Source organism: Anas platyrhynchos, chromosome 1, assembly GCF_047663525.1.
Source record: "Anas platyrhynchos isolate ZD024472 breed Pekin duck chromosome 1, IASCAAS_PekinDuck_T2T, whole genome shotgun sequence".
Lineage (NCBI taxonomy): Eukaryota > Metazoa > Chordata > Aves > Anseriformes > Anatidae > Anas > Anas platyrhynchos.
Window position 1 is genome coordinate 14892247 of NC_092587.1, and position 23303 is coordinate 14915549.

Genomic DNA, 23303 nt, shown 5'->3' on the forward strand with positions numbered 1-23303 from the left:
CATTAATTTATGGAAAGTCATTGGGTAATCAGAACCTTTGAATTGTTTCTATTAGTTACTTTCTATCCTCCAAAAGCGTACTGAGTGCACCATCAAAACCTAAAATTACTCCCAAAGCCTATGTTTTAGCCATAGATGTAATTGAACGCGCATCTTAAGAAATAGAGGGAGAAAGGCAATAGAAGATGTTTACATTATTATTTCACTTAACATAGACAATGTAAAAACACTACAGATAACTTTCATCTGTGCAGATAATTTCCTTCTATTGTCCATAAAAACAATTCTGAGCTTTTAAGAAAGCTTAAGTACAGTGAATGAGTGACCTGGATCAAACAAAGGTGCTCGTACTACAAAGATGCACGGGGTTGTTTCAGGGAAAGGTGAGTGTATCAATCAAAACATGCATACCGAGGTTGGGATGACTCACAGCACACCGAATGCTTTCTTGGGAGCATTGATTCAGCGCTGTCAGGGGAGCAGGGGGAATAATTATGTAGAGTTTTAAGCATGAGAATGAAAAGTTTTAAATTTAATTCAAGAGGGAGCTAATGGAAAGACCAGCCTGCGGCTCTGTTTGAAAGCCAGGTGCAGTTTCAGAGAATGCAGTTTAATTCATGCTGTGAGTTCCCAGCTCCTGCTTCTGTCTGCACAAAAGCCGAGCTCTGACCCAAGGTAGCCATCCCCACAGGGGCCCAAGGAGCGGTGAGCCACAGACCCCATCAGGGCTTTGCAAAGCCACAGAGTCAGAGCTGTAGGAGGGCATGAAGAGCCCTAACATAGGAAGTAAAATGTGTGCATTCTTGGGACTTCAGGGAACCTGACTTGGGATCTCCTGATTCTCCTGCTGTCTGTTTAATGGGTAGTTAACTAGCTGTTCCACTATACTGGTTTGAGCTAAAATTGCCCAATTGTTTGTCCCTTCCACTATTGAATTATTATTATTTATTTATTTTCATAACTTCAAGGACACAAAGAGGTTTGGAGACATCTGCTCTGGACGTGAAATTGGTTTATTTTATGTTTTCCTTGTTACTGCTGTGTCCTGGCTTCCACTTGGCTGGACACGTGTTACGTTAGCTTGCCAATGGTGTGTTGGCAAATCCCTCCTGTTTAGTCTCGGAGCATTTCTGTCCTACAAGCCCTGTGACCTAACAGATTATCATTTGCTCCTAAAATCTGTTGTGATGTTAATTTGGGGCTACTGCTTTCCTGAGTTTGGTTTTACCCAGTTTCTAGGTGGTATCTGCTTATTATATCAGTCCTCTGGATGAGATGCAGTTTATTTTCCAATGCTAACTACATTTTCTGCCTAAATGTTCACCAGCCACTTGGTCTGCAGGACAGGGATGTGTTGGCTCCCTACCAGCTATATGGTAACGTTGACACAGATGACATAAACACAATATGTAGACGCAGAATATGGAGCTCTTCCAGTGTGGGCACTTCATATGGCTTCTCTAAAGAGTTATAAGGGATCACCACCCCTGTTGCTGGAGGTGTTCTAGGAACTGTGTTGCTGTACTGATGATACATTGTCCCCTTGAAGCTTTCTTTTTGCTTCTGAATCAGTTACTTGTAACTATTGATAGTTCCCATGGTCAGTTCTTGGTATCTGGCAGAAGGCTTCCTAGCTGAGCCCCTCCCTTGTGGGGTTCTGCCTTGAAATCTGTTCCTGGGATTTCCCAAGTCTTTTCTTGTTTACCCACCTTTGCTCAGGTTTGTGTCCGGTGGATTACGAACACTTTCTTCTAGTTTAAATCCTTCACAGACCGTGTTCTGGGAAGTCAAAGAAGGCATTTGTAAAGGCATTTTTTATTATAATAACTTTATTCATAAAAGATATTGGAAGGCTGCTGGGCTCTGAAGATAGCGAGGATATTAAAATGTAGCCTTCTTTAGCCTGGCTTGCTTCTTCTGTTGAGCCAAGATCTGCAGTCCCCAGGGGAGTTCTCCCACTCCTCCTGCTTGTTCTGCTTCTAGGCAGTGACTCAAGAGCTCTGTGACTGTGGTTGCAACGATTTAAATTTTCTTATCCCAGATCTCTTCATCACCTCTGCCTCTCCACCCCACAGCACAAGTGCGTGCAACGCTGGCTGATGAAATTTACTGGCATATTAGCAAAAAATTTAAAAAGCTCTTTCATCTTAGAGAGATGTTATCTTCAGCTGCTAAGGCTAAAGTCTCTGGAACAGAAGTCAGGCCATGTGTCTAGCGTCTCATGCTCCCACTGTTTTTTGTTTTTGTTTTTGTATTTTTGTTTTGTTTTGTTTTTATTGCCTTGAACTTCAGCTTCTTCCTGCTATAGTTATGTGTATAAGGAACATTGTTGCAGAGGTCAATGAGTAGAAGGGAAGAGAGAATGTAAAGTGCTTAATGGCTTTTCCCTGCTGGCCTTTTAGCAAGGTGTCAAACACCATTCCTAGGTAGGGCACCGCTCTGAAATGCAGCATAGCAGCATGTCCTGAGGCACAATCAGAATTGTGTTCAGTACGTGATGCTGGATGGAGTTCACATTTTGTTAAAGGTTTATCCTACCCTACCACACTGTATTTTAATGTGAATGAAAAGATAAGATAAGGGTATCATAAAAGCAGAAGGAGAAGCTGCAGTAGTTAGGAGGTGACTTACAGTACTGCTCGGCATTTTAATTGAAGAGCCCATTTGACAAGACACGAGGACTCACATAAAAGTAAAAAACAACCACTTGAATGTGAGACAGAGTGAGAGAGAGGACACAAAGATAACCTTCAGGCTCTGAGACAGTTTAGGACTTTCTAAACACATAACATTGTCTTAAGCCTGCATTTACCTGATAGCAGTGTTTAAATATTAGGTAGGTAAACTTATGGACAAGTATTTATAAATATCAATATTTCACATTATGGCTCTGACGGAAAATGGAGCATAGTATAAAGGAGCATTAAGCTCTGGTACAATTCCCTAAGCAGCAATCTCTGCTTTAAAGACCAACTCCTATAAATCCCTTGTAAAGTTCCTTGAACTATCTTGGAACTTTCTTTAACTTTGTGAGTTGCCGAGGATGTGACTGGTCAGTTAATATCAGTTTAGCAAAGCACTCCTGAGTTAACTCCTTTAAATAAAAAAAAATAAATAAATTAAAAAAAAAAATTAAAAAACCAGTATTTTAGCATTTCTTTCACCTTTCTGGGGCTTAATCTCTTCCCATCTAGTTGGGGTCACTCTATAGCAGTTTTAGCTAGCGTGTAACAGTACTGAAAAAGTTCCTGGAAGAAGAATATGCATTGAAACATGTGTGCAACAAGATGAGGGAAGGAGGTTTTCCAGGGTTCTTCAGCTACTTTTTAGAGAACTAAATCAGGAAAGAATCAAGAAATTCCAGGAGCAGAACTGTAGGGATGTGTGAATTAAATGAGAGAAAGGTGCGTGTCTGTTTCTCTGTCCCCACACTATTATTCTAGCCGACATTAGTTTAACTTATTTCTCGTCTAAACATCTCTTCTGTTGTTCTTACCAGAAAGCCTCTTTCTACCAGACCACATTATTATTTATTGTTTATTAGTCTTTGTTGTGTGCCACACCACTGCCCAGAAATCCTAGCATTACTTTTGTTCTCCCAGGATTGCCACATTGTGCTAGACCGCTTGCTCTTCATGCATGCCCAAGGCATATTCCCACACCTTCTTTGTTCTACTGAGACTGGAGGTTACTGGCAGTGGAGTCAGAAGCTGCACACCTCTTTCTGTTAGGGTCCTCTTTTCGTCCTCTTTGTTTCGTGCCCTCTTTCCCCTTCCCCTTCACTTTGATTAAGCCAACAAGGAGAAAAGAAGATGACCAAACGCCTGGGCCATTACTGAGGATGAGCCCCAAGTTGCTGTTACTAGATTTTGTTTCTGTGCATGCACCCAAGAGTTGTTTTATCACTGAGAGGTAGAGCAGCAGCTCATCTACTGGCCAACACAGCCTTTGAGAAGTTACTCTTTTGGTTTTGTCTTTTAAGAGTAAACTTGGCTGATGCTGATTAACAACAAGCTATGTGGTTTGTCTGGTATAGGCTAGATATGGGCCATAGGCAGCAGTTTAATAAATAAAAAAAAAAAAAGCAACTGATGAATCAACCTATTATCAGAGTAACTGAGAGGCTGAAGGGACTGATACCATTGAAATTGTCCTGTACCCTTGCACTTTAAGTCTGAACCTTTTCTTTACCAAAAATCCACAAACAATTTTAGATCTCTTTTGTTTCAGATAAATTTTATTTTGGAGATCTTTGCCCTGCTAATGCTTGTAGAGAATATTTCAAATATGATCTGACCCTTAAAAGGTAATCAATTATACATATTCTCCACAAATATGCAAGAGCAATTTCTGGGCATATTGCCACTCATTCACCTGGGGAATTATTATAAGAGAGCACAAATAATGATTAATCAATTAGAATTGATTACCTCAAGGGAGGATGAAAGTAAGCATAATGTGGCCATGTTTTATGAATAGTGGACTCATGCTTAAGGCCAAAGCACTCATCAAAAAGTGCCACTAACGAAAGGTTCTCATAATATTTTTGCATTCTTATTTTTTTGGTGAAAAATTAGGACTACAGATGTCGGAGCAATTAAAGCGAGTATGTATATATGAGTGAGAGTCCAGAATGCCTGAACACGTTAATACTCTGCTTTCCTAGGTGGCACAAAACTTTTTGCAAACTAATGGGTTCCCAAACAAGTAGAATTGCCCTTAATCCTCTCTTTTTTCCCTAAGACAAAGTTAACAGTCACATCATATCTGGTGAACAGGGAGTCTCTCCACCTGGCCTATGATCAGTTACTGAAGATGTTTTATAACAGAACTGCCCACTGTAAGGTGCCTTCATCATAAGGATTTTGAAACTGCTTGCAACTTGGTATTACCTCTGCTTTTTTTATTTTATTTTTTTTAAGCAAACTGCTAAAAAGTCCCTCAAAGGGACTAGTTACAAAATATAAAAAGTGTAACTGAGCCTGACTTGATGGGCATGTGTGGGATATGTCAGAGGCAGAATATAACAACTATATATTAATATATGTGTTATATATTAAATATAACCATGCAGAAGAAGTTTAGGGTAAATTCTTAAAGAAAATACTGATTACTCAAAAATATTTATCATACATCTAAATATAAATTAGATTCTTTGATAGTGAAGAAATAAATGCCTTTTGATTAGTTTACAAGTAGATATCACACAAGGGAGCTAAATATTTTTAGGTAGATCAATGGTGCTGCTAACATTTATATCAGAGTTCCAGGGGAGTATAAGTACATGGTTTTTGTTCTGCAAAACAAACATGGAGAGCTGGAGACATGAATTCTGTAATTTACTCTTTATCTCCAAGATCCTGGCTTATTGATTTATTTTTATTTTTTCTGTGTGTTGTTTTTGTTTTGTTTTTTTTTTTTGTTCTTCTCATGGTTTCCCTGCCCATGTTTTGCTGAATTCTTCTGTCTCTTTTTTTCTCCCTATTCTGGTACTCTGTCTGTTTCACTGCATTTGTCATCCTGATTTTCAGTGGTGCTCACGTCCTACTTTCCATTTTATCCGCAATGCCTTGATTGATTCGGAATTGGTGGCACTTTCTCAGACAGCAAGAATTTGTATCAGCAATTCAAACATCGATGCTCCTTGGAAGCCTCAGAGTTTAAGAGCTCTTGAATTGAGTGTGGAAAACTTTGTTCTTTTCCCTTTACAAAATAGCTCACAGTAAATCTGTAAGCTGATATTCAGCAGACACACAGCTGGCACAGTGGTAGCAAATCACTTGGTAGTTTGGCAGTTAAAAGCTATTGGCATTTGGAAAGAACGTGTTGTGGTCAGTCAGCTCTCCAGACTGAATCAAAAGCTCTTTTTCAAGGGCACCCAAATGACTGGATGAAGTTTAAGTTGTGCTCAATGTCCATTATCTAACTGATATTTTTTTTCAAGGAATTGTATTGAGATGTGATTGTCATATTTGTTTTCTTGACTTTGAAGAAGTTGAGGCTAAAATACAATTTCTGAATAATGTAACATTCATCTGAAGGACAATAGTTACTTTATGTGATGCAGAATGAAAGTCAGGAGATGCAGGAGTGATTATTTGTATTTTTTCACATGATCTGGCAAGAAGGATGGAACCAGACACTGTTGCAGGAGGATTTCCTTAGTAAACCAGTTATCATGGTTTTGTTCTTCTGAGTCTCATGACATGTCTTGTGTTAGCAACTGATTTTAATTGTCACACATTTTTTTTTTTTTACATTTCAGATACGAAAATACAATACATCGGGCTTACACACATTATTTTTGCACGGGTGTCACTACAAGCCTAGATTCATAAAGGTACTTGGTACCTAAATTTCACTTTAGGCACAGTAAAATCATTCCTAACTCCGAGAGATTCATAAAACCTCTGCTTAGGTGCTGTGAACCACTATGTGGTTCAAAGGCACCATGATGATTACCAGTCATGGTTTTGACATTAAAATTTGGCTTTTATGCTAGAGTCTCATGTAGCCACCGTGGGAAAGAAGAGAAGAAGAGGCAATTACTTTTTGCCACAGGTGTAGTGTTTAGGGTACTTTCACACATGAAGACAGTCAGAGAGCATCAGGCTCCTATTGAAATGTTGCTGAAGAGCACCTCTGTAACTGCCGGTGAGGGAGCTGATGCTCCTTGACATTCCTCTTTCCAAACGGTTAGGGACTTGAGGGAACAGCATGGAGCTGGGACAGGGGAGGGTCAGGCTGGGGGTTAGGGAAAGGTTCTGCACCCAGAGGGTGGTCGGGCACTGGGACAGGTTCCCCAGGGCAGTGGGCACGGCACCGAGCTGCTGGAGTTCAGGTGTTCGGACAACACTCTGAGACACATGGTTTGATTTTTGGGTGGCCAGGAGTTGGACTCGACTTGTGGGTCGCTTCCAACTTGGGATATTGTATGGTGGTTTATTTATTGTATGGTGGATTTTAAATCCACACCTGAAAGCAAGGATGATTGAAACAGTAACTATAGCTTGTTTATTCACTTGTTTAGTAAATCATTTTGTGAAATCATAGAATAATGACACTGTCTTTCTAACAATTGAACTTAATGACTTTTAGACAGAAAGGCAATAACTACTGCCCTTCAAAAGGAAAAAAAAAATCTTTATAAAGAATATCTTGGTACCTGACCTTGGTTTGTATTGTGAATGCATCTTTCAGAAAATCTGATTTCTTACTCAGCCTCTTCATTCTTAAGGAAGTTAATGTATTTCCTCTTTCACAAAGGATGGTGTTAAAAGTGTACTTTCATGGCAACAACACAAGATCCCCATAATTTTCCCCAGAATGTTCTTTTTTTGACATTTACATGCTTCATCATTCAGAATGCTGCTATTAATCAGGGTATTTAAATAAATATTAGAGAGAATAAAATTTCAAATACTTTAAACTTCGGTTTTGGCACTTTATATTCGTAGAGTATATCATCCTTAAGAAAAAGAGGTATTTTGTTATGTTTGAATAAGCTGCATTAAGACAATGAAATTCTAGCAGAAGTTACAGCTCGCACAACATACATGTTCAATACTTCCGTTTCTCTATAAATCTTATTTCTATTACAATTTTATCGTTTCAATAAAGTATCATTCTTTGAATATGGATTACCAGATTGACACAGCATTACACATAACAGATCTAAACATTTCAATAAAAAAAAAACAACTCCTGGTTTTATTTTATAAGTTATCTCATAAACCAGAACTGCTTTTAAAAAGTAATGTGTTCAGACTGAGCGATTTTACAAAATACTGGAATTAATTTTGCACATGATAACAGATCTACTTTTTAATTTTGAAATTACCCAGCTTTATCCTTTCAGAGCAGCTACAGAGAGTGCCAGTAAGCTGAGCCTCAGTTTGGCAGGGAATCAAGAGGATTCACATAGAAGTAAGCTAGGCAAGCAGCTTTTGTGACTCTTATGGTGAGAGCAAGAACCATGTGCCTGGTTTGGCTGTTGCAGTCTGCTCTATCATTATTCTATGTAGAAAGTTTCAGGGTTAGGTCCAGTTGTCTTTAAGTTAGTTGCAGTTTACCGAGAAACTTAAAATGTGTGTTGTACTTCAGCATATAATAAGCAGTTATTTTAGCTCTCAAATGTATTAACTTCAAGTGGTTAGAACAGTTTTTAAAGGGGAGTTGTATTTGTGAATTCTACGTGGCTGTCTAAAACATCATAGATTTACCTACCAGAAAAATCATTGGTTTTGGTGAGCTTGGTTCATACTTACAAAACTGAAAATGTTCTTAGTACCAAGAAAGGTACTAAGTAGAGACACAGTTAAAAGATTTCTTTCTGGCCTAGGTATATTGCATGATGTCTTACTATAGTTTACCATGATCTGCACTGAGGATGGATGCTGCCCATCTGTTGTTCTTTGTGCCCACACACGATAAATTAATTCTGTAAAGTAAAATTGTATTTGGCTGCTTCCATTTTTAAATAGGATCTGATAATGCAGTGCTACTGATATTTTTAAAAGCATTGTGTAAGTGAAGAAATTCAATAGATTAAAGATTGAATTAATTCCATCTAACCTTATCTATCTAAAACTTAAGTATCTAACTTGGAGGTATAGTAGCTCTCTCTATCATTGATGGGAAGAAGAAGGAACCTCTAGAGAATGATTCTGAGATATATGGTATGGTTATCTCTGCCCATGGACTGCAGAAGGGCTCTAGAGGACTGACTTTGGCTGGTTTTGTTTGGAAAGGTAAATGGCATTTTGCAGTGGTTGGAAATGCTAAGAAAGGAAGCATTGTGAAATGCATGAGGATCTCAATCTACAGGCTTTTCCATATTGTGTTTTTCAGTAGAATCTGTTTGTTCCAGTGCAATACATACTTAATAAGCTTCAAAAAGTAGATGATAATTTTGTACTTGTTCTCAGTGTTTTAAGTATATTGCTGAATAAACTGACAATAAAACATGATTTATTATGTTACCTTTAAGGATTAATGTCAGTTTACAGAAGAGTTGCATTTGTTGATTGTTTTTGTGTTTGGTTTTTTTTTACAGGAATAATTAAGCTCTAGCAGGTTTACAACATACAAGACAAATTCTATAATTAGTGGTTTGTTTTTGTTAACAGACAGTCATAACTCAGAAGGTGACATTTCGTGAATCTGTTACCATTTCCCTCTAGACATTCATATTCCATTCAGTTTAATAAAGTATTTTTATAACCATGTGTACATTCCTCCTTCCCAACAAGTCTAGCATTTACTCAACCAAAGTGCTGCAGGTGTTGTATAATTTAGATTTTCAAAATACTTCGCAATCATTTTGAAACTTTTGGTTCTAAAAAATATTTCTAAAGACAAAACCAGGTAAGTGTATTGCTTGCAATAAGGGACAAAAATACCTAATTGTGAAAGGTGAAGTTCTGTTTCTGTGAAAGGTGAAACCACCTTTGGATGCTCATGAGCAATTTATTTCACAGTCAAGATCTGTGTTGTCGTTAGAGATAAGAAAGGAAGATGGGATCTGAACACTGGAAGAAGAAAAAGCTAACTCTAAATAGTAAATAAAAATTATCTTCCTGGTTGATCCACACATTTCTGTAGCATGAACATTTCTGTGTCCCTAAGTATTTTCTGCATATTTGGGAGGTGGAGCAGTTAGTTAATTTGAAGAGTAAGATTTTGAAAGCAGATAATAATTACTTGTCTTTTTCCATGTTCTTTTAAACAGGAGCAGATGTCTCAGGTGTTGGATGCAATGTTTGAAAAGCTGGTTGAAGGAGGGGAACATGTCATTGATCAAGGGGATGATGGTGACAACTTCTACGTCATTGATAGGTGAATGCTGTCTTATAGCACAAAGCATTATGCAGAAAGTCTGATGAAAAAGATCTGTTTCTCTATGTACTTGTACTTGATTCTTACTCATCTTCGTCGAAGAAAGAAAACAGAACAAATGTGAACCAGCAGAACAGTAGAACAGCAGAACAACTTTGGAAAGTGGTGTTTGGAAGTCATTCACAAGATTTATCAACATGTACTGTAGAGGTACTCAGCGCTGAATTAAGCAATAGCTGAGCATCGGTCAGTGAGGATAGCTGTGTCACGTTTTACAAGACACCAGATTTTGTTGCTTTCCCAAAACAAAAAGAAAGTTATTAGTTTATATTACACGATCTCTTTATATCAGAATCTTACATTGTTTTTCACATGTATTTGTTGCGTCCTGATCTCTTCTAATTATTACCTTATAAACTACTATTTTGAAAGTTAAATAAATGGTGTTATTCCTTTAATGGTCATATCATAGCAATATGTTACATTTGTATGTAGTATGGTTAAAATGTTAATTGTTAATTGTTAAAATGTTAAATGTAATCTGTTAAAAGAAACATGGATACTGTGTTTGATCTTCATTTTAATGAATACAATTCTGGTGATGAATAGATCACTGTAAATCTAGTCTATTTCTACAATGAGTTACTGTCAAAACTAGTAACCTTATCCTTCCCTTTAAAGAGGAATTACTGTTATTACATATTGAAGTGATTGAGATGTTTCTGCAAGGTGCTTAATATAATTCAGGCAAGCAAAATTATATTTGCCTGTATTTCAAATGTTTATTTATTGAATTCATATAAGAATATAGTGAGAATACTTAGCAAAGAACAGACCTTGATTCTACTTACTGTATCTATATATTTTATTAACAGAGGGACATACGATATTTATGTAAAATGCGATGGCGTTGGGAGGTGTGTTGGCACCTATGATAACCGAGGAAGCTTTGGTGAGTTGGCCTTAATGTACAATACACCCAGAGCAGCTACAATTATAGCTACCTCTCCTGGTGCCATCTGGGGTTTGGTAAGTGAAATGCTTGTGTAATGTATTATTCATTTGTTTTAAATATATTATATAAATTGCACTGATATGCTACCACAGCATCAAAAAAAAGATTTTAGAAAGTTTTAATATTAAAACTTCTGAGAGCTCCTGACACTGTGTTTTTCCAGAAACTGCAGAAGCAAACCTGAGGCTCAAGAAAACACTGAGTTGATTTTTTTGTTTGTTTGTTTTTTGTTTTTAAAAATCTTATTTTATTCTATTTTAATGGTAATTTCCCAAGATACAAAATGGTTTCCCACGTCTTGATAGGAAATGTCTTTGATTTCAGAGTAAAATTAAAATACGAATACTATTTATTTATCAGTGTTACAGTATTTAGATTTTGTTCACAGTAACAGAATGTACAAAAAGAGTAAAATTTGGTTAGCCATTCTTCAAGACTTGTGTGTCAATTTAATGATTGTTCCCAAAACATCATTTTCCCATTGAAGCAAAATATATATTTATTCATGCAAAATTTATTTTATTTCTTTTTTAATTTGTATGACTCCTGGGATCATTGGAGAGTTTAGGACACTAAGAGAATAGCTTTAAATTGGACTAAGTTGTGTTGGCCAGCAATACTCACCTGTTGCACTGAAGACTTGCAAAGTATTTCACCTCTCCAGGATGTAGTCACATGAAGTTAAGAGAAGAAAACAGCATACATGTAGTTTTCCATCTGTCCATTTCACTTCAATTGCCAAATACTAAGGCAGTTTAGAGCAGCAGTCTTGTTCTACTGAAAAAGCAGAAAGTGGGCTTATGTAATCTAAGACCCAGCCTCATGTATTTTGTATTCATAAAATAAACTCTTTGTTTACATATCAATATATGTGGGACTTCAGGATGTCAAAGAAATTTTGTAAATGAAATATTTAAATATTGAGGACTTCTTAAAGACCTGAAATTGTTTGTAAACCATCAAACACTAACTTGTTACACAGAGACTCATAAATACACAATTGACCCCCAAAAGGTTAGATTTTTTTTTTCCTGTTTTGAATTATATGGTGTATATTTGGGATAGCTGTTGTTCACACCACTCTGTTCTCAACATGTAGGCAACCTGTTTAAGCAGATCTGTCTACTGCCTATAAGTAAACTCTATATGTATGTTCCGCCAAAAGGCAGAGAAGCTTTTCACAACCTGAATGAGATCAGGAGCTTAATTTTAGGAGCTCTTGAATGACCTCTAGAGGAGTCTCTCTTTCTCAGCTGACTGTAAGAAGAGTCTAGACAGCTAGTATTATGGCTAAATTGAGTGACTATAATTGGGTAATTTCAACATCTTCAGCCATTTCTAAAGCATTTTCTACCACGAATACATTTTCTGTTACTAAACTCTCTTCTTCTCTTTGTGTTTACAGGACAGGGTAACGTTCCGAAGAATCATTGTAAAAAATAATGCCAAAAAGAGAAGAATGTATGAAAATTTTATTGAGTCATTGCCATTCCTTAAATCGTTAGAAGTAAGCTTCATATTGCATTACTTTAATGCCTGTATCAGAGATACTTGATAAGATTCTGCTTCTGTAGTCTTAAAATATAGAATTAAAATTTTCTCAACAATATTTGGCATACTTTTTTTGAAAAGTATATAAAGACCATATGTTGAAAAAGTCTTTTATATAATTTTTATATTTCTGAATTTTCATGATAAAGAACAGTTGTTAACATTGTATCAAAATTTGTATTTTTTTCTACTTTTACCTTCAATTTCTTGAGCTTAATTTTACTTGAGGTTAGAAAATAAAATTAAAGAGTGGCTTAGGGAATTTCAAAATATTTTAGTTTAACAACTATAGTTTTACATGCATGCTTTTCTGAAATAACTTAGACTTGGTGTATAGACTTCTTACAAAAGTGGAAGCTCTGTCAACACATATAGCTGTTAAGACTGTAGCACACTCAGAAATGCTATTCAATAGCTCTTCCTTTTTTATTGATTATCAAAGCAGGAGAATAAAGATAGGCTGTTCTGTGTAAAGATTCATGGAAAGAAGTGTGCCCTTGTGAGGCCCCACCTGGAGTGCTATATCCAAGTCTGGGGCCCCCAGCACAAGAAAGATGTGGAGCTGTTAGAGTGGGTCTAGAGGAGGGCCACAAGGTTGATCAAAGGGCTGGAGCATCCCTCCTATGAAGAAAGGCTGAGGGAGCTGGGGTTGTTCAGCCTGGAGAAGAGAAGGCTGCAGGGTGACCTTATTGCAGCTTTTCAATATTTAAAGGGGGCTGATAAAAAAGATGGAAAACAACTTTTTGCTCAGGCAAATAATGACAGGACAAGGAGGAATGGTTTTAAACTAAAAGAGGGCAGATTTAGATTAGATGTTAGGAGGACATTCTTCACTCAGAGGGTGGTAATGCCCTGGCACAGGCTGCCCAGAGAAGCTGTGGATGCCCCATCCCTGGAGGTGCTCAAGGCCAGGCTGGATGGGGCTTTGGGCAGCCTGGGCTGGTGGGAGGTGTCCCTGCCCATGGCAGGGGGTTGGAATGAGATGGTCTTTAAGGTCCCTTCCAACCCAAACTATTCTATGATTCTATGAAGAATAAAAAGACTTTCTAAGTACAGTATTGTAATGTTAATAAAATATTTCTTATGTTTTCTTTTATTAAATTAAGGTATCGGAGCGTTTGAAAGTGGTTGATGTGATTGGCACCAAAGTGTACAAAGATGGGGAACAAATCATTGCTCAGGTACAGTTGCTTGTTTCTAGGTTTAGTTCTTCTCTTCCAAGAAAGAACAATTTCCATAGTATTTATAGTTTAAAACCATGTACTGTTTACGTTATTCTTTGTCAAAAGAAACAAAATGAACCTGGCATCTAATCTGATGGCCTGAATCTGGCAGAGGTGATACTATTTCATCAGCTAATTTTTTACTTACACAGTACTCTGAAAAACATCCTTTTTTGTCGGTATCAATAAACAAGTCAATATTTTTAGAAATTCTAACTACATAAAGGAATGATTATTTGCACTAAAGAGTACTAAAGACCTACTTTGTTTTTGCTCTATATGCTCTCAGACATAAAGCTTAATTTTTAGGTAGTCCTATATTGGGCCAGGAGTTGGACTCTCTGATGATTCTTGTGGGTCCCTTCCAACTCACAATATTCTGAGGAAAATCTTTGGGATAGGCTACTGAGATTGTCTCAACCAAAAATATTTATTGGGTATCAGATACAGCCCTTGGAGGCTTATTTATATTGGAAAACTCCATAAGGAAAATTTATTTGGAAGTTATGCAGAGTTGGAGAAATGGGAATAAGGATCCTAAAATCTTTTCTTTTTTTTTTCCCTGCTTTTTGTATAGGCTGTGTCTTTTAAGGGAAAGGACTTACTATCAGTTCTGTATAGTTGTTTTGATTGTTTTGTGCCTTGAGTGTGGATTTTACATTAAAAGTGGTTTCTTTGGCAGTAGGTATCAAAAAGGTTAACTTCAAGGCACTGGCTGCCGATATTTTAATGTTGCCATGAAACTAAAATTAAATTTCACATTTCATTTACCCACTTCATTATTTTTTTCTTCTACAGGGTGACATGGCTGATTCTTTCTTTATTGTTGAATCTGGGGAAGTAAGGATCATAATGACAAGGAAGGTAAAACATCCCTAAATCACACACAAATATATATATTTTTTGAAATCTTGATGTATTCTGTTACTGTTGTCAATTTTGCTTATACGACTTTGAATTAGGCAAATCTAGCACTCAATATCTCTCTCTCTTTCTTTTTCCACTTCATATTTCAGGGTAAACCAGATGTAGAAGAGAATGGAGCAGTTGAAATAGCTCGATGCTCAAGAGGACAGTATTTTGGAGAACTTGCTCTTGTAACTAACAAACCACGTGCCGCTTCTGCATTTGCTCTTGGCACCGTAAAATGTTTAGGTATTGTTCAATAATATTTTATATCTAATATAAAATTTGATATGATTTATCTGATTTTTTTAATTGTGAACTCTGTCTTTCTCCAGAATTTAAGATTTAATTACTGTTACCCACATTAGACTTTTTAAGCACATCACCTATTACTATGCATTCCTATTTATCGTTATTTATATGCAAAAATGATTTGTAATTAATAAGTGGTATAGAACACAAATTCTCCAACATTTTCCTATTACATGGAAGTAAAAATTGCTTCAATATAGTGCAGAGAGTGCAGAGTGCGGAGAGTATTGATGCAAACTTTTTATAGCTGTCAGAGAAATCAGCCATGTAAAGAATTTCTTTTCTCAATATACTATCACCCAAGAAACAACGTTGTGGTAAAACTTCTGTCCCATTTTATCATCATGACTTAAGCTTTAAGAAATTCTTTGTCTTCACTAGCTGTCAATTTAATCATTCTGTCACACCGTAGCCTGCTTATAAACAACCTCTTCTCACCCATTACTTTTCATAGTCTAATGTTTAGTTTTTACATGTCTGCATCCAGATATGGGATGACTGTAAAGACAAACCTGGCTTCCTTGAAATGATGGTTTGATTACCAAGCCAGTAACCAAAGAGTTTCTTTCTTTCTTATGAAGTTATTTTTTTAAAAATCCTTCTCTCCAAACACACCCAGATGAACAGGCAATAAAAATTAAAAATCATAGAGAGAAAAGAATGAGAGGCAGTGGTGAGGCAGTGTCATCATTCAGCATTGGTGAGTCACTAAGGTCTCTGGCAGTTCCAGAATGTCAGAGATCTCAACTTTTCTCAGGAGCCAAGAGACTACAGGCTACCAGGTGGGAAGGTGATTGAAGTATGAGGTTTCCTCCCTGACCTGTTGGCTAGAACTACAGAGGATAACATTATGAGATCAGGGAAGGAAAACATTCTGGTTAGCTAGAGCACATTGACATGACATATGAATTACTGTTTCCAACTTTTCCTATGCTGGCTGGGAAATATATATCTGTTAGTCTCCACTGTGAGTGAAAACAAGTGAAAAACAGCAGGGAAATATGCTAAGGTAGACCCCAAACATAGCCAACAACTTCATCAAAGGATGCATTTTTTTAAATCTCAAGGGTCTTAAGACCCTTCTGTAGAGGAGTCCAGGCCCCTCCAGAGTTCTCTATGAGCTCTTGCATCGTACAAATCTTAATTCAAAAATATTTTCAAAATGAGAAACCCAGTAAATTCTAAGTTCATTTATGAAGTATCAAGACAGCATTATGTTGGTTGATCTTGTTTCTGGTATGGTAAGTGGTTCTCTTCTGTGTAAACGAAGTGTATGCCTCAGTGCTATCTTTCCTGTTACCACTGAAAATTTTACATTGGAATGTCATCTAAGATTGGTGCCAGCAACTGACAAGCAAATTTTGTTCTTTCTCTTTCTCTCCCCTTTTATCTTAGTCATGGATGTGCAGGCGTTTGAAAGGCTTTTGGGACCTTGTATGGAAATTCTGAAAAGAAACATTGCAAACTATGAAGAGCAGCTAGTTGCTCTGTTTGGAACAAACATGGACATTGCTGATACCAGTGCATGAACTAAACATTGGAGCAACGAGATCTGTTATGATAATATAGCACAGTAGTGGTTAGTCCACTGAGAAATTGTCTCTCTTCCTATAGATGCCAAGCATTTTCTGTGATTTTAGGAGCGGGTTTGGGGGTATTTTTGGACTTATTACAGTGGAAATATTAGTAAACAAAATAGGAATTTAATAAATTGTGGGCTTGATTTTTGAAAGTGCTCAGCACTGATGGTTCCGTCTGACATTAAGAAGACCTGCAGTGGCACAGCACCTTTGAAAATCAAGTCCTTTAATACAACATTTCCATAAAAAGTAGATTTCAAAAAAAACCCACGTGATGAACTTGTTCAACCAGCTTCTGTTCTTCAAAATGGTTACAATTTTTCTGGGAAGACTGTTAGTTTGAATGTGATATGTTGAAAGTATTAGTGCACACAAAGTGTTTATATGTATTAATACAGAAGATATACAGTAGATATTACTTTCTGACTATTACGGTTGTCATGATTTTATGTTGCATTTATCACGAGTGTAGTGAATCACAAGACTAATCGTAAGATAAAGCATGACAATGCATTTTGTGTAACGCTCATGACCCAAACCTGATTTTTAACATTTTGTAATGTGTCTTAAAGTCCTCTTTGTTTAATATGTCATGTTTCAGCACGACATTGTAATATCTTATGCAATTTAGAGGACTTGTATATTTTTGCAATAAACTGCATTTTTTATTAGTTACATGTATTCTGTACAGTCTAGAGTGAGAACAGCTGACAAATTAACCTTAATGCTTTAAAAGCAAAGGCATAGGTTGTTGTCATGTTCTGCCTAATCATGCATAACCTATATTGTTTTACTTCTCCCTTGTTTTATATTTATGCATTTTGTCTTCTCTATCTATGCTTGTTCTCTAGTTAGTTGTTTTTTTAGATCTCACCTTTTTTATCTGTTAAATCTTTTACCTATTTCAATCGATCTCTGTATATCTCTCTTCTCGCAGTCTAATCTTAGCTATCAAAGACCAGATCCAATTACTGATGTGAGTGATACTGAAAGCCATGCTAAACTAAGCTTGTTCTTGAAAAATCCTTATCAGCAAGTACAAAAGTATTATTGAATTTTAAAGATCAATAGTTTAAAAGCTTTGTACGAGTCTGGAAATTATGCTGCTGTTAAAGCTAACGTGTCCTGCTTTCAAAACCTGTAGGTCGTCGTAAAATAATACCTTTTTAGCCATAATAGCATGGGATACCTTCTGAGACTGAGGAGAGAGACTATCATCTTAAATACGAGCACAGGGCTCATTGCTTACAAAGGTCTGTGGCTGGAAATTTCAGGCACAGTCCAGTTTTAATACTGCTTACTGACCTATCTGTTGATGTCCGTGGAAAGCTAGTGCACATAATGGCAACTGGCAGTGGTGCTGCCAAAATGGTACTACAGGAACTGTAAGAAGGGAGGCTGCTTGAGCCCTGTTTTGAATACCTGAATGATAACATCTTTCCTTCTTAGATAATGACTTTTCTAATGCCATATATTTGTGTATGTTGATGTAATTATTACCCCATAGTTAGTGATACGTTCTGACAGTTTATATAATCATACCTGCATATGAAATTATGATTATATAATTATAATATATAATTTATATCATACAGTATGATGTAAATTATAAGGCAAATTATTAACAAAACAGAATCTGAGCAAAATTTACAAGTGTCATGTTTTTTTTAACCTAGAAACCTGGTACGAATAATTACACATATAACTTGCCTTTGTACTTTTGATTTATGGAAAAAAGAGAAGCCTGTTATACTAGAAGGAAATATCAGGTAACCAAAATCTACACACCTGTCATTCTGTATGCTTAATCTCTAAAAGCTACCTATATTTTGCACTAGCTTAATGTGATTAAGAGAAATGCTAGAAATTACTTGTATGGCAGTAAACTACAATCAAGGCCATAAATGCCAGTCACGATATTTTCAATATTGTTGGTTATATTTAAAGTTTCCTTACAATAAACGACACTTTTATATATATAAATATATGTTTATTGATATTGTTGTGTTTTAATTCCATTATTATAAAGCTGCAAGTGAACTATTTATATTCATTTATTAAAACATTCCTAATTCTTAACACTCTCATGTTGATTTTCGTAAATGAAGTTATTCAGATACTCTAGCTACTCAGTAGAGACAAAATGTTGGTGTGGTATTTGTCATAGCTGCTTTGTATTTGATGATTTGTTTGTAGTTTATAGCTGGGAAGAAGATGTGGTAGTGGGGAGTGACAAATTTAAGATAATCAGACACTTTGGATGTTTTGGGTCACAAAGTCTGGCTTACTGTTATGGCAATTTTCTTGTGTTGCTCTTGGGGACTGGATGGTTTCTGGAATTTTCTTTGTTGGTGAATTACCAACAGTAATAAATTGTCGCTTTGTAAGTTTTGTACAAATCCGTATATCCTTCATCAGTCAGCATTTGGGATTTCTTCTAGATCTAGTCATGTGCACACTTCAGACATGGCAGCCTGTCATAAATGTGATGTGTTCATCCTAAGAAGGGAATCATGGCAAGTCGCTGATTTCTAATTATTTGTGTGTTTCAAACAAACAAACAAAAAAAAAAATAGTAGATAGTTCGCATAGTCTTGAGCAATGCCATTTTTACCTTACGAGAGTATCTATGTCCGTGTTTAGATTATCCATGTTTAGATTACCTGAAACTTGCAGTATTAAAGATTTTATCATCTTTGTTTGCAGTCAGGTTGCTCGGCGTCTGCATGTTAGTCTGCTCTCTCCTCTCTCCCGAACCTCCCCAGCGATTTGTAATTCTTCAGATGATTTAACCGAATTTGACAAAAGTTCTAAAGAGAAAAACCAACTAAATAAATGCTTCAATGAGTTTGTTGAAAATATGCCCTGCTGGGTAAGGAGAAAAAAGCCTGAGAGAAATTCTGTATGAAAAAGGCAGTCACGGGCTCACATGTTGTTAAGCACAAGAGAATCCACAAGGCACTGAATGTTTACAAATGTCTTAGCCATGGGAAAAAAATTCCAACCACAGCCCTCAGTCAATCACAAGACAGAAACCCCGAGGAAACTAAGCTTCCTTGGTCCTAGTGCTGATGCCACTGCTTTTTAAATGTTATTTGTTTGTGCTTCGTGAGATTTTTTTTAAGCTCATCTGGGATAAAAGCTTGTGAAATTACTGCCTTCTACACCTCCTGTTTGAGGTCCAGAAGTGACTGATCATAAAAGTCTTGGAGCAAAACTACGAGAAGAGCACTGTGAAACCACCTGCAACATAAGCTGTTGTCAGGCCATCTTCTTTCCTCGTCTTGTCTTTGGTGTTCAATGAAGATTGCTCTGGCCCTTGCTGGAATGGTAGAGTTTTGCTGAAATGTTTGGTGCTTTAAGCTTCATATAAGGTGACTCTGGAATCGGTTACATCACAATTTGTGTCATTTTATAGTTTATGGCACACTTGCCACGGGAGGTTTTATTATTTTTCAGTGTCAATGGTTCCCAGATATGCAAAATGAGCATCTACTGGTCATCCTTCACACAGCTGGCATGTGAAATTCCTAATCTTTTTGTCACTGACTGCATATAATAGCTTCTGCTGAACAAAGTGCTTTGCTGAAAGTCAGTTTGCCACTGCACAAACATTCTTACACATTCTTGCTAAAGTTATGGTAGTTTAAACCTCTTTTTTTCCATGCATACACATGATGGTTATAGCTCTTTTCAGAATTTCTAAGATACCTTCCTCTTCTGTGTCTTTAGCCCTCAAATAAGTATTACTGCAGTTTTCCCTTTGAGGAACTGCTTCTTTGTGTGCCAAATACGTAGAGATCTGTGGTGTTGACTGTCTTGCGAAATTTAGGATCATTTTCAAGTCAATGAGAGTTGGATATTCCTTCAAATCTATACCAGGACTGTTCTGAAATACACCTTTTGACTTAGAAGGGTGCTTAACAGTGGTGGACTCAAGGGGAGCAGAAAAACCTTGAAATTATATTAAAAAGAAAAAAAAATCTTTAACATTGTCGTTTCATGTATCCCCTGCAAATCCAGCGGAGCTGGAGAGCAGTAATGGTGGTGCCATTGGCTGTGTTTCCTCCTTAGAACTGGTGGAGGTGTACGTATGCTCCATAGGGAAGAGTGAAAAGCCAAACAATTACATAAAGGAAAAACAAAACAGTGTGAAAAACTCCAACACAAGTTACGCTAGGCCATTTTGACAGTATGTGCTGACTCAAAACTCTTCTGATTGAGCTAAATGAAATTAGGACAGACTAAAAATAGCACCGTGGCATGGTATGAATACTTTGTCCTTTCTTCTTTGAAAGTATTGAATTATTTCAGCTGAGCAGCTATGAAGTTTTGGGAAAGGATAACACTCTGTGTGTAGGTCTCACTGTGTGGAGGAGGAATTCCCTTGCAACCAAGTGAGCCCCTCAGTGCTGCTCCCCCACATCTCTCGAGATGCTGGAAACTCATATTTGATAAATGTCATACTTGGAAAAGGCTATGCAACTTTCACCAAGCTGTATCCTATTTTTCTCCTTGTTGCTTTGTCCTTGTGAAGTTGGATGGTGGGCGACTATCTCAAGCAACCTTAGCTTCGCTGTCCCTTTAGCTCAAACTCTTACTTTTGGCTGTGGTTATATCCATAGTAGGAAATTATGTGCCTGACACAACTTGCTAGTACTGAGGCATCAAATGGCCAACATACATACCATTTTCTAGTATTTGTGTAGGCTCATTTATAAACTGTCTTACAAAATTTTTCTGTCTTTCCATATGGGATGGCCGTATGCAGATGGCCAACTGAGAATAGTCCTTGGCCCACGCTAGCTCCCAAACCACATCTGAGAATTATTTCCTATTGGCCCCCACAAAAACTATGCCAGGACTATTCTTAAAAAAAAAATTAAAAAATCAGTACAACTGATTGTATTCCAGTGCCCAGGAACACTCCCTCACACTTTAATGTACTGGTGTAGAGAGAACTTACAGATCATCTGTAGTCTCTTCTTAATTTGTTTTTCTGCAAATTTTGAGCTGGGAGTGAGTGTTTTCTCATTTCCCTTTCTTCTGGATTCTTTCTTGATCTGTTAGATCTTTATATTTTTTTCTCGATACTGTTGTCATTTTTTGTCTTACTCTATCTCGGTAGGTGATAACAATTTAACTAAAACTGGAATCTATGCCACAATTACACGAAATAAATTTCTTATGCATTCCTGACCTGACTTACCTGGGTTGTGGTTTGTTCTCTTCTCCCCAGCTTGAACCACTGTAGGATGCAAGCAAGTATTCCCTTCAAGCAGTCGCATGAATTGTGCAAAATTCATTCGTTCCTCTCAAAAAAAGAAGTTAGTGGCAAGGAGCAGAAAAAAGTTTTTGTGGCTCAGATCTTTCCTGGAAGCACCAAGTCCTCTGTCCTCTGCTCTGCCTTCTCAACAGATCTGCTGTGAGGAGATGAAAGAGGTGGGCATGCCATAGGAGCCCTTATGAAGGTGGAGCAAGTCAACCACCATTGCAGATAGCCATAAAGGGCTGTGAGAAGAGGGATGGAGTAGGAATAGCTATAGAAGATACTGAAGTCATTGTGGAAGGAGAAAAATGATGTGCAAGGGTCAGGCAGAATGGCAGCAAAACAGAGGCTGGCACATTGGGTAAAGTGGAAGCTCTGGCGAGCATGGTTGATCTGAAGTCTAGGGAGTATTTCATTAATTACTGAGGGTGAATAAATACCTACATGTGGATGTAAAAGCATCTGTGCAGCAGAATTAAAATAATGATATGCTGTATTTCAGAAAGTCAACAGTAGTTATGTCATAAAAGCAAGACAGGACATTGTCTTTTAACAAGAGAAAAGTAAAGATAGGCACAAATACAATATAAAATATTTATTTTACTAGTATAACTTCTTATTTTTTTTAAACCAACCTTGTGGTTTCTTACCTGTGAGGCTGGCAATTTTAAGAAATAAATAGATAGGAAAAGAAAAGGAGGGTAAATGCAAATTTATCTGTATAATTATTTTCTGTTTGTGTATTTTGTGCTTCTTGGTAGTCATCCCTACATAAGGTGATGAGAATTCACAATCAACACTTCACAATTTCCCACCTTGTCTACCTCTCTGAAAACAGAAAAAGCAACTGAATCAGCAAAGCTGCCGACAATGCCAGTGTTACACAGTATTGATTCATTCTCCGAGCACGCATTCATTTTGAGAATGGTGTAAGGCGAGGTAGGGTGTGTGTGTGTGGAGTAATGATTTAATTAGAGAGTAGACATGCAGAGCAAGGCGTATGGGACTGACATAATCTGAATTCTGAAATTTAGAAGATACATACTTCAAACAGGGAGTTTGTAAGTAATCTTTGATACGGTTTTGTGTGTTGTACTGCCATCTACTGTATGGAATATGGGTCCTCATTCATTTTCTCATCTCACTGAATAATTTTTAATTTACACTATGCAAAGACAAAGAGGTTGGTTTGAAAATAAGAAAGATGTTATGTTTTTGTTGTTAGACTCTTAAAAACAATTCACACGCCCATATTTATGAGATTTTAATCTAAGTCCTAAGTAGGATTCATATTTATGTGTTTTTTCTGTATGTTATAGATGGTAAGTGTGATACCAAGGCTCTAATTCAGCTGTGGTATTTACTTGTCTAGACCAGTATCTAGAGTCTGGGCCAGTGGATCTGAGAGGACTGGGCTTCACATGCAACATTTACACACAAGTTTTTGTAAAGAATCAGGAACCTTCACAGCAAATGTGTTTTTCCAAAGTAGTTGTAAAATACGTTTCCATTTGGGTAGAAAAATCACATAGTGGGGTGGAAATGAGGTTAATACCACAACAATGTATTAACCTTTAGGCCGACACTGTTTTTCTGAGGAATCCACTGGA

The 23303-nt window shown here is 36.9% G+C and overlaps 1 protein-coding gene and 1 long non-coding RNA gene across 4 annotated transcripts in view; one reads left to right on the forward strand and one right to left on the reverse strand.

Annotated features, from left to right (window-relative positions):
- PRKAR2B (protein kinase cAMP-dependent type II regulatory subunit beta) overlaps positions 1-18508 on the forward strand; it is an 83117-nt gene extending 64609 nt beyond the window's left edge. For both annotated transcript variants that reach the window (XM_005010251.5, XM_013103601.4), the window contains 7 exons: positions 9731-9837; positions 10713-10866; positions 12258-12359; positions 13510-13584; positions 14425-14490; positions 14643-14781; positions 16240-18508. In XM_005010251.5, coding sequence (XP_005010308.2) covers positions 9731-9837; positions 10713-10866; positions 12258-12359; positions 13510-13584; positions 14425-14490; positions 14643-14781; positions 16240-16373 — 777 coding nt within the window. In that variant the 3' untranslated portion in view covers positions 16374-18508. The remainder of the gene's footprint in view (positions 1-9730; positions 9838-10712; positions 10867-12257; positions 12360-13509; positions 13585-14424; positions 14491-14642; positions 14782-16239) is intronic.
- Positions 10001-22047, reverse strand: LOC140001332 (uncharacterized). Of its 2 annotated transcripts, XR_011806468.1 has the most exons (4): positions 21634-22047; positions 19088-19234; positions 11477-11629; positions 10001-10132 (listed from the first exon to the last, which is right to left on the reverse strand). It is a non-coding gene; the product is annotated as an uncharacterized lncRNA (long non-coding RNA). The 2 variants fall into 2 exon arrangements; XR_011806474.1 differs by lacking the exon at positions 19088-19234.
- Positions 22048-23303: the final 1256 nt, after the last annotated feature.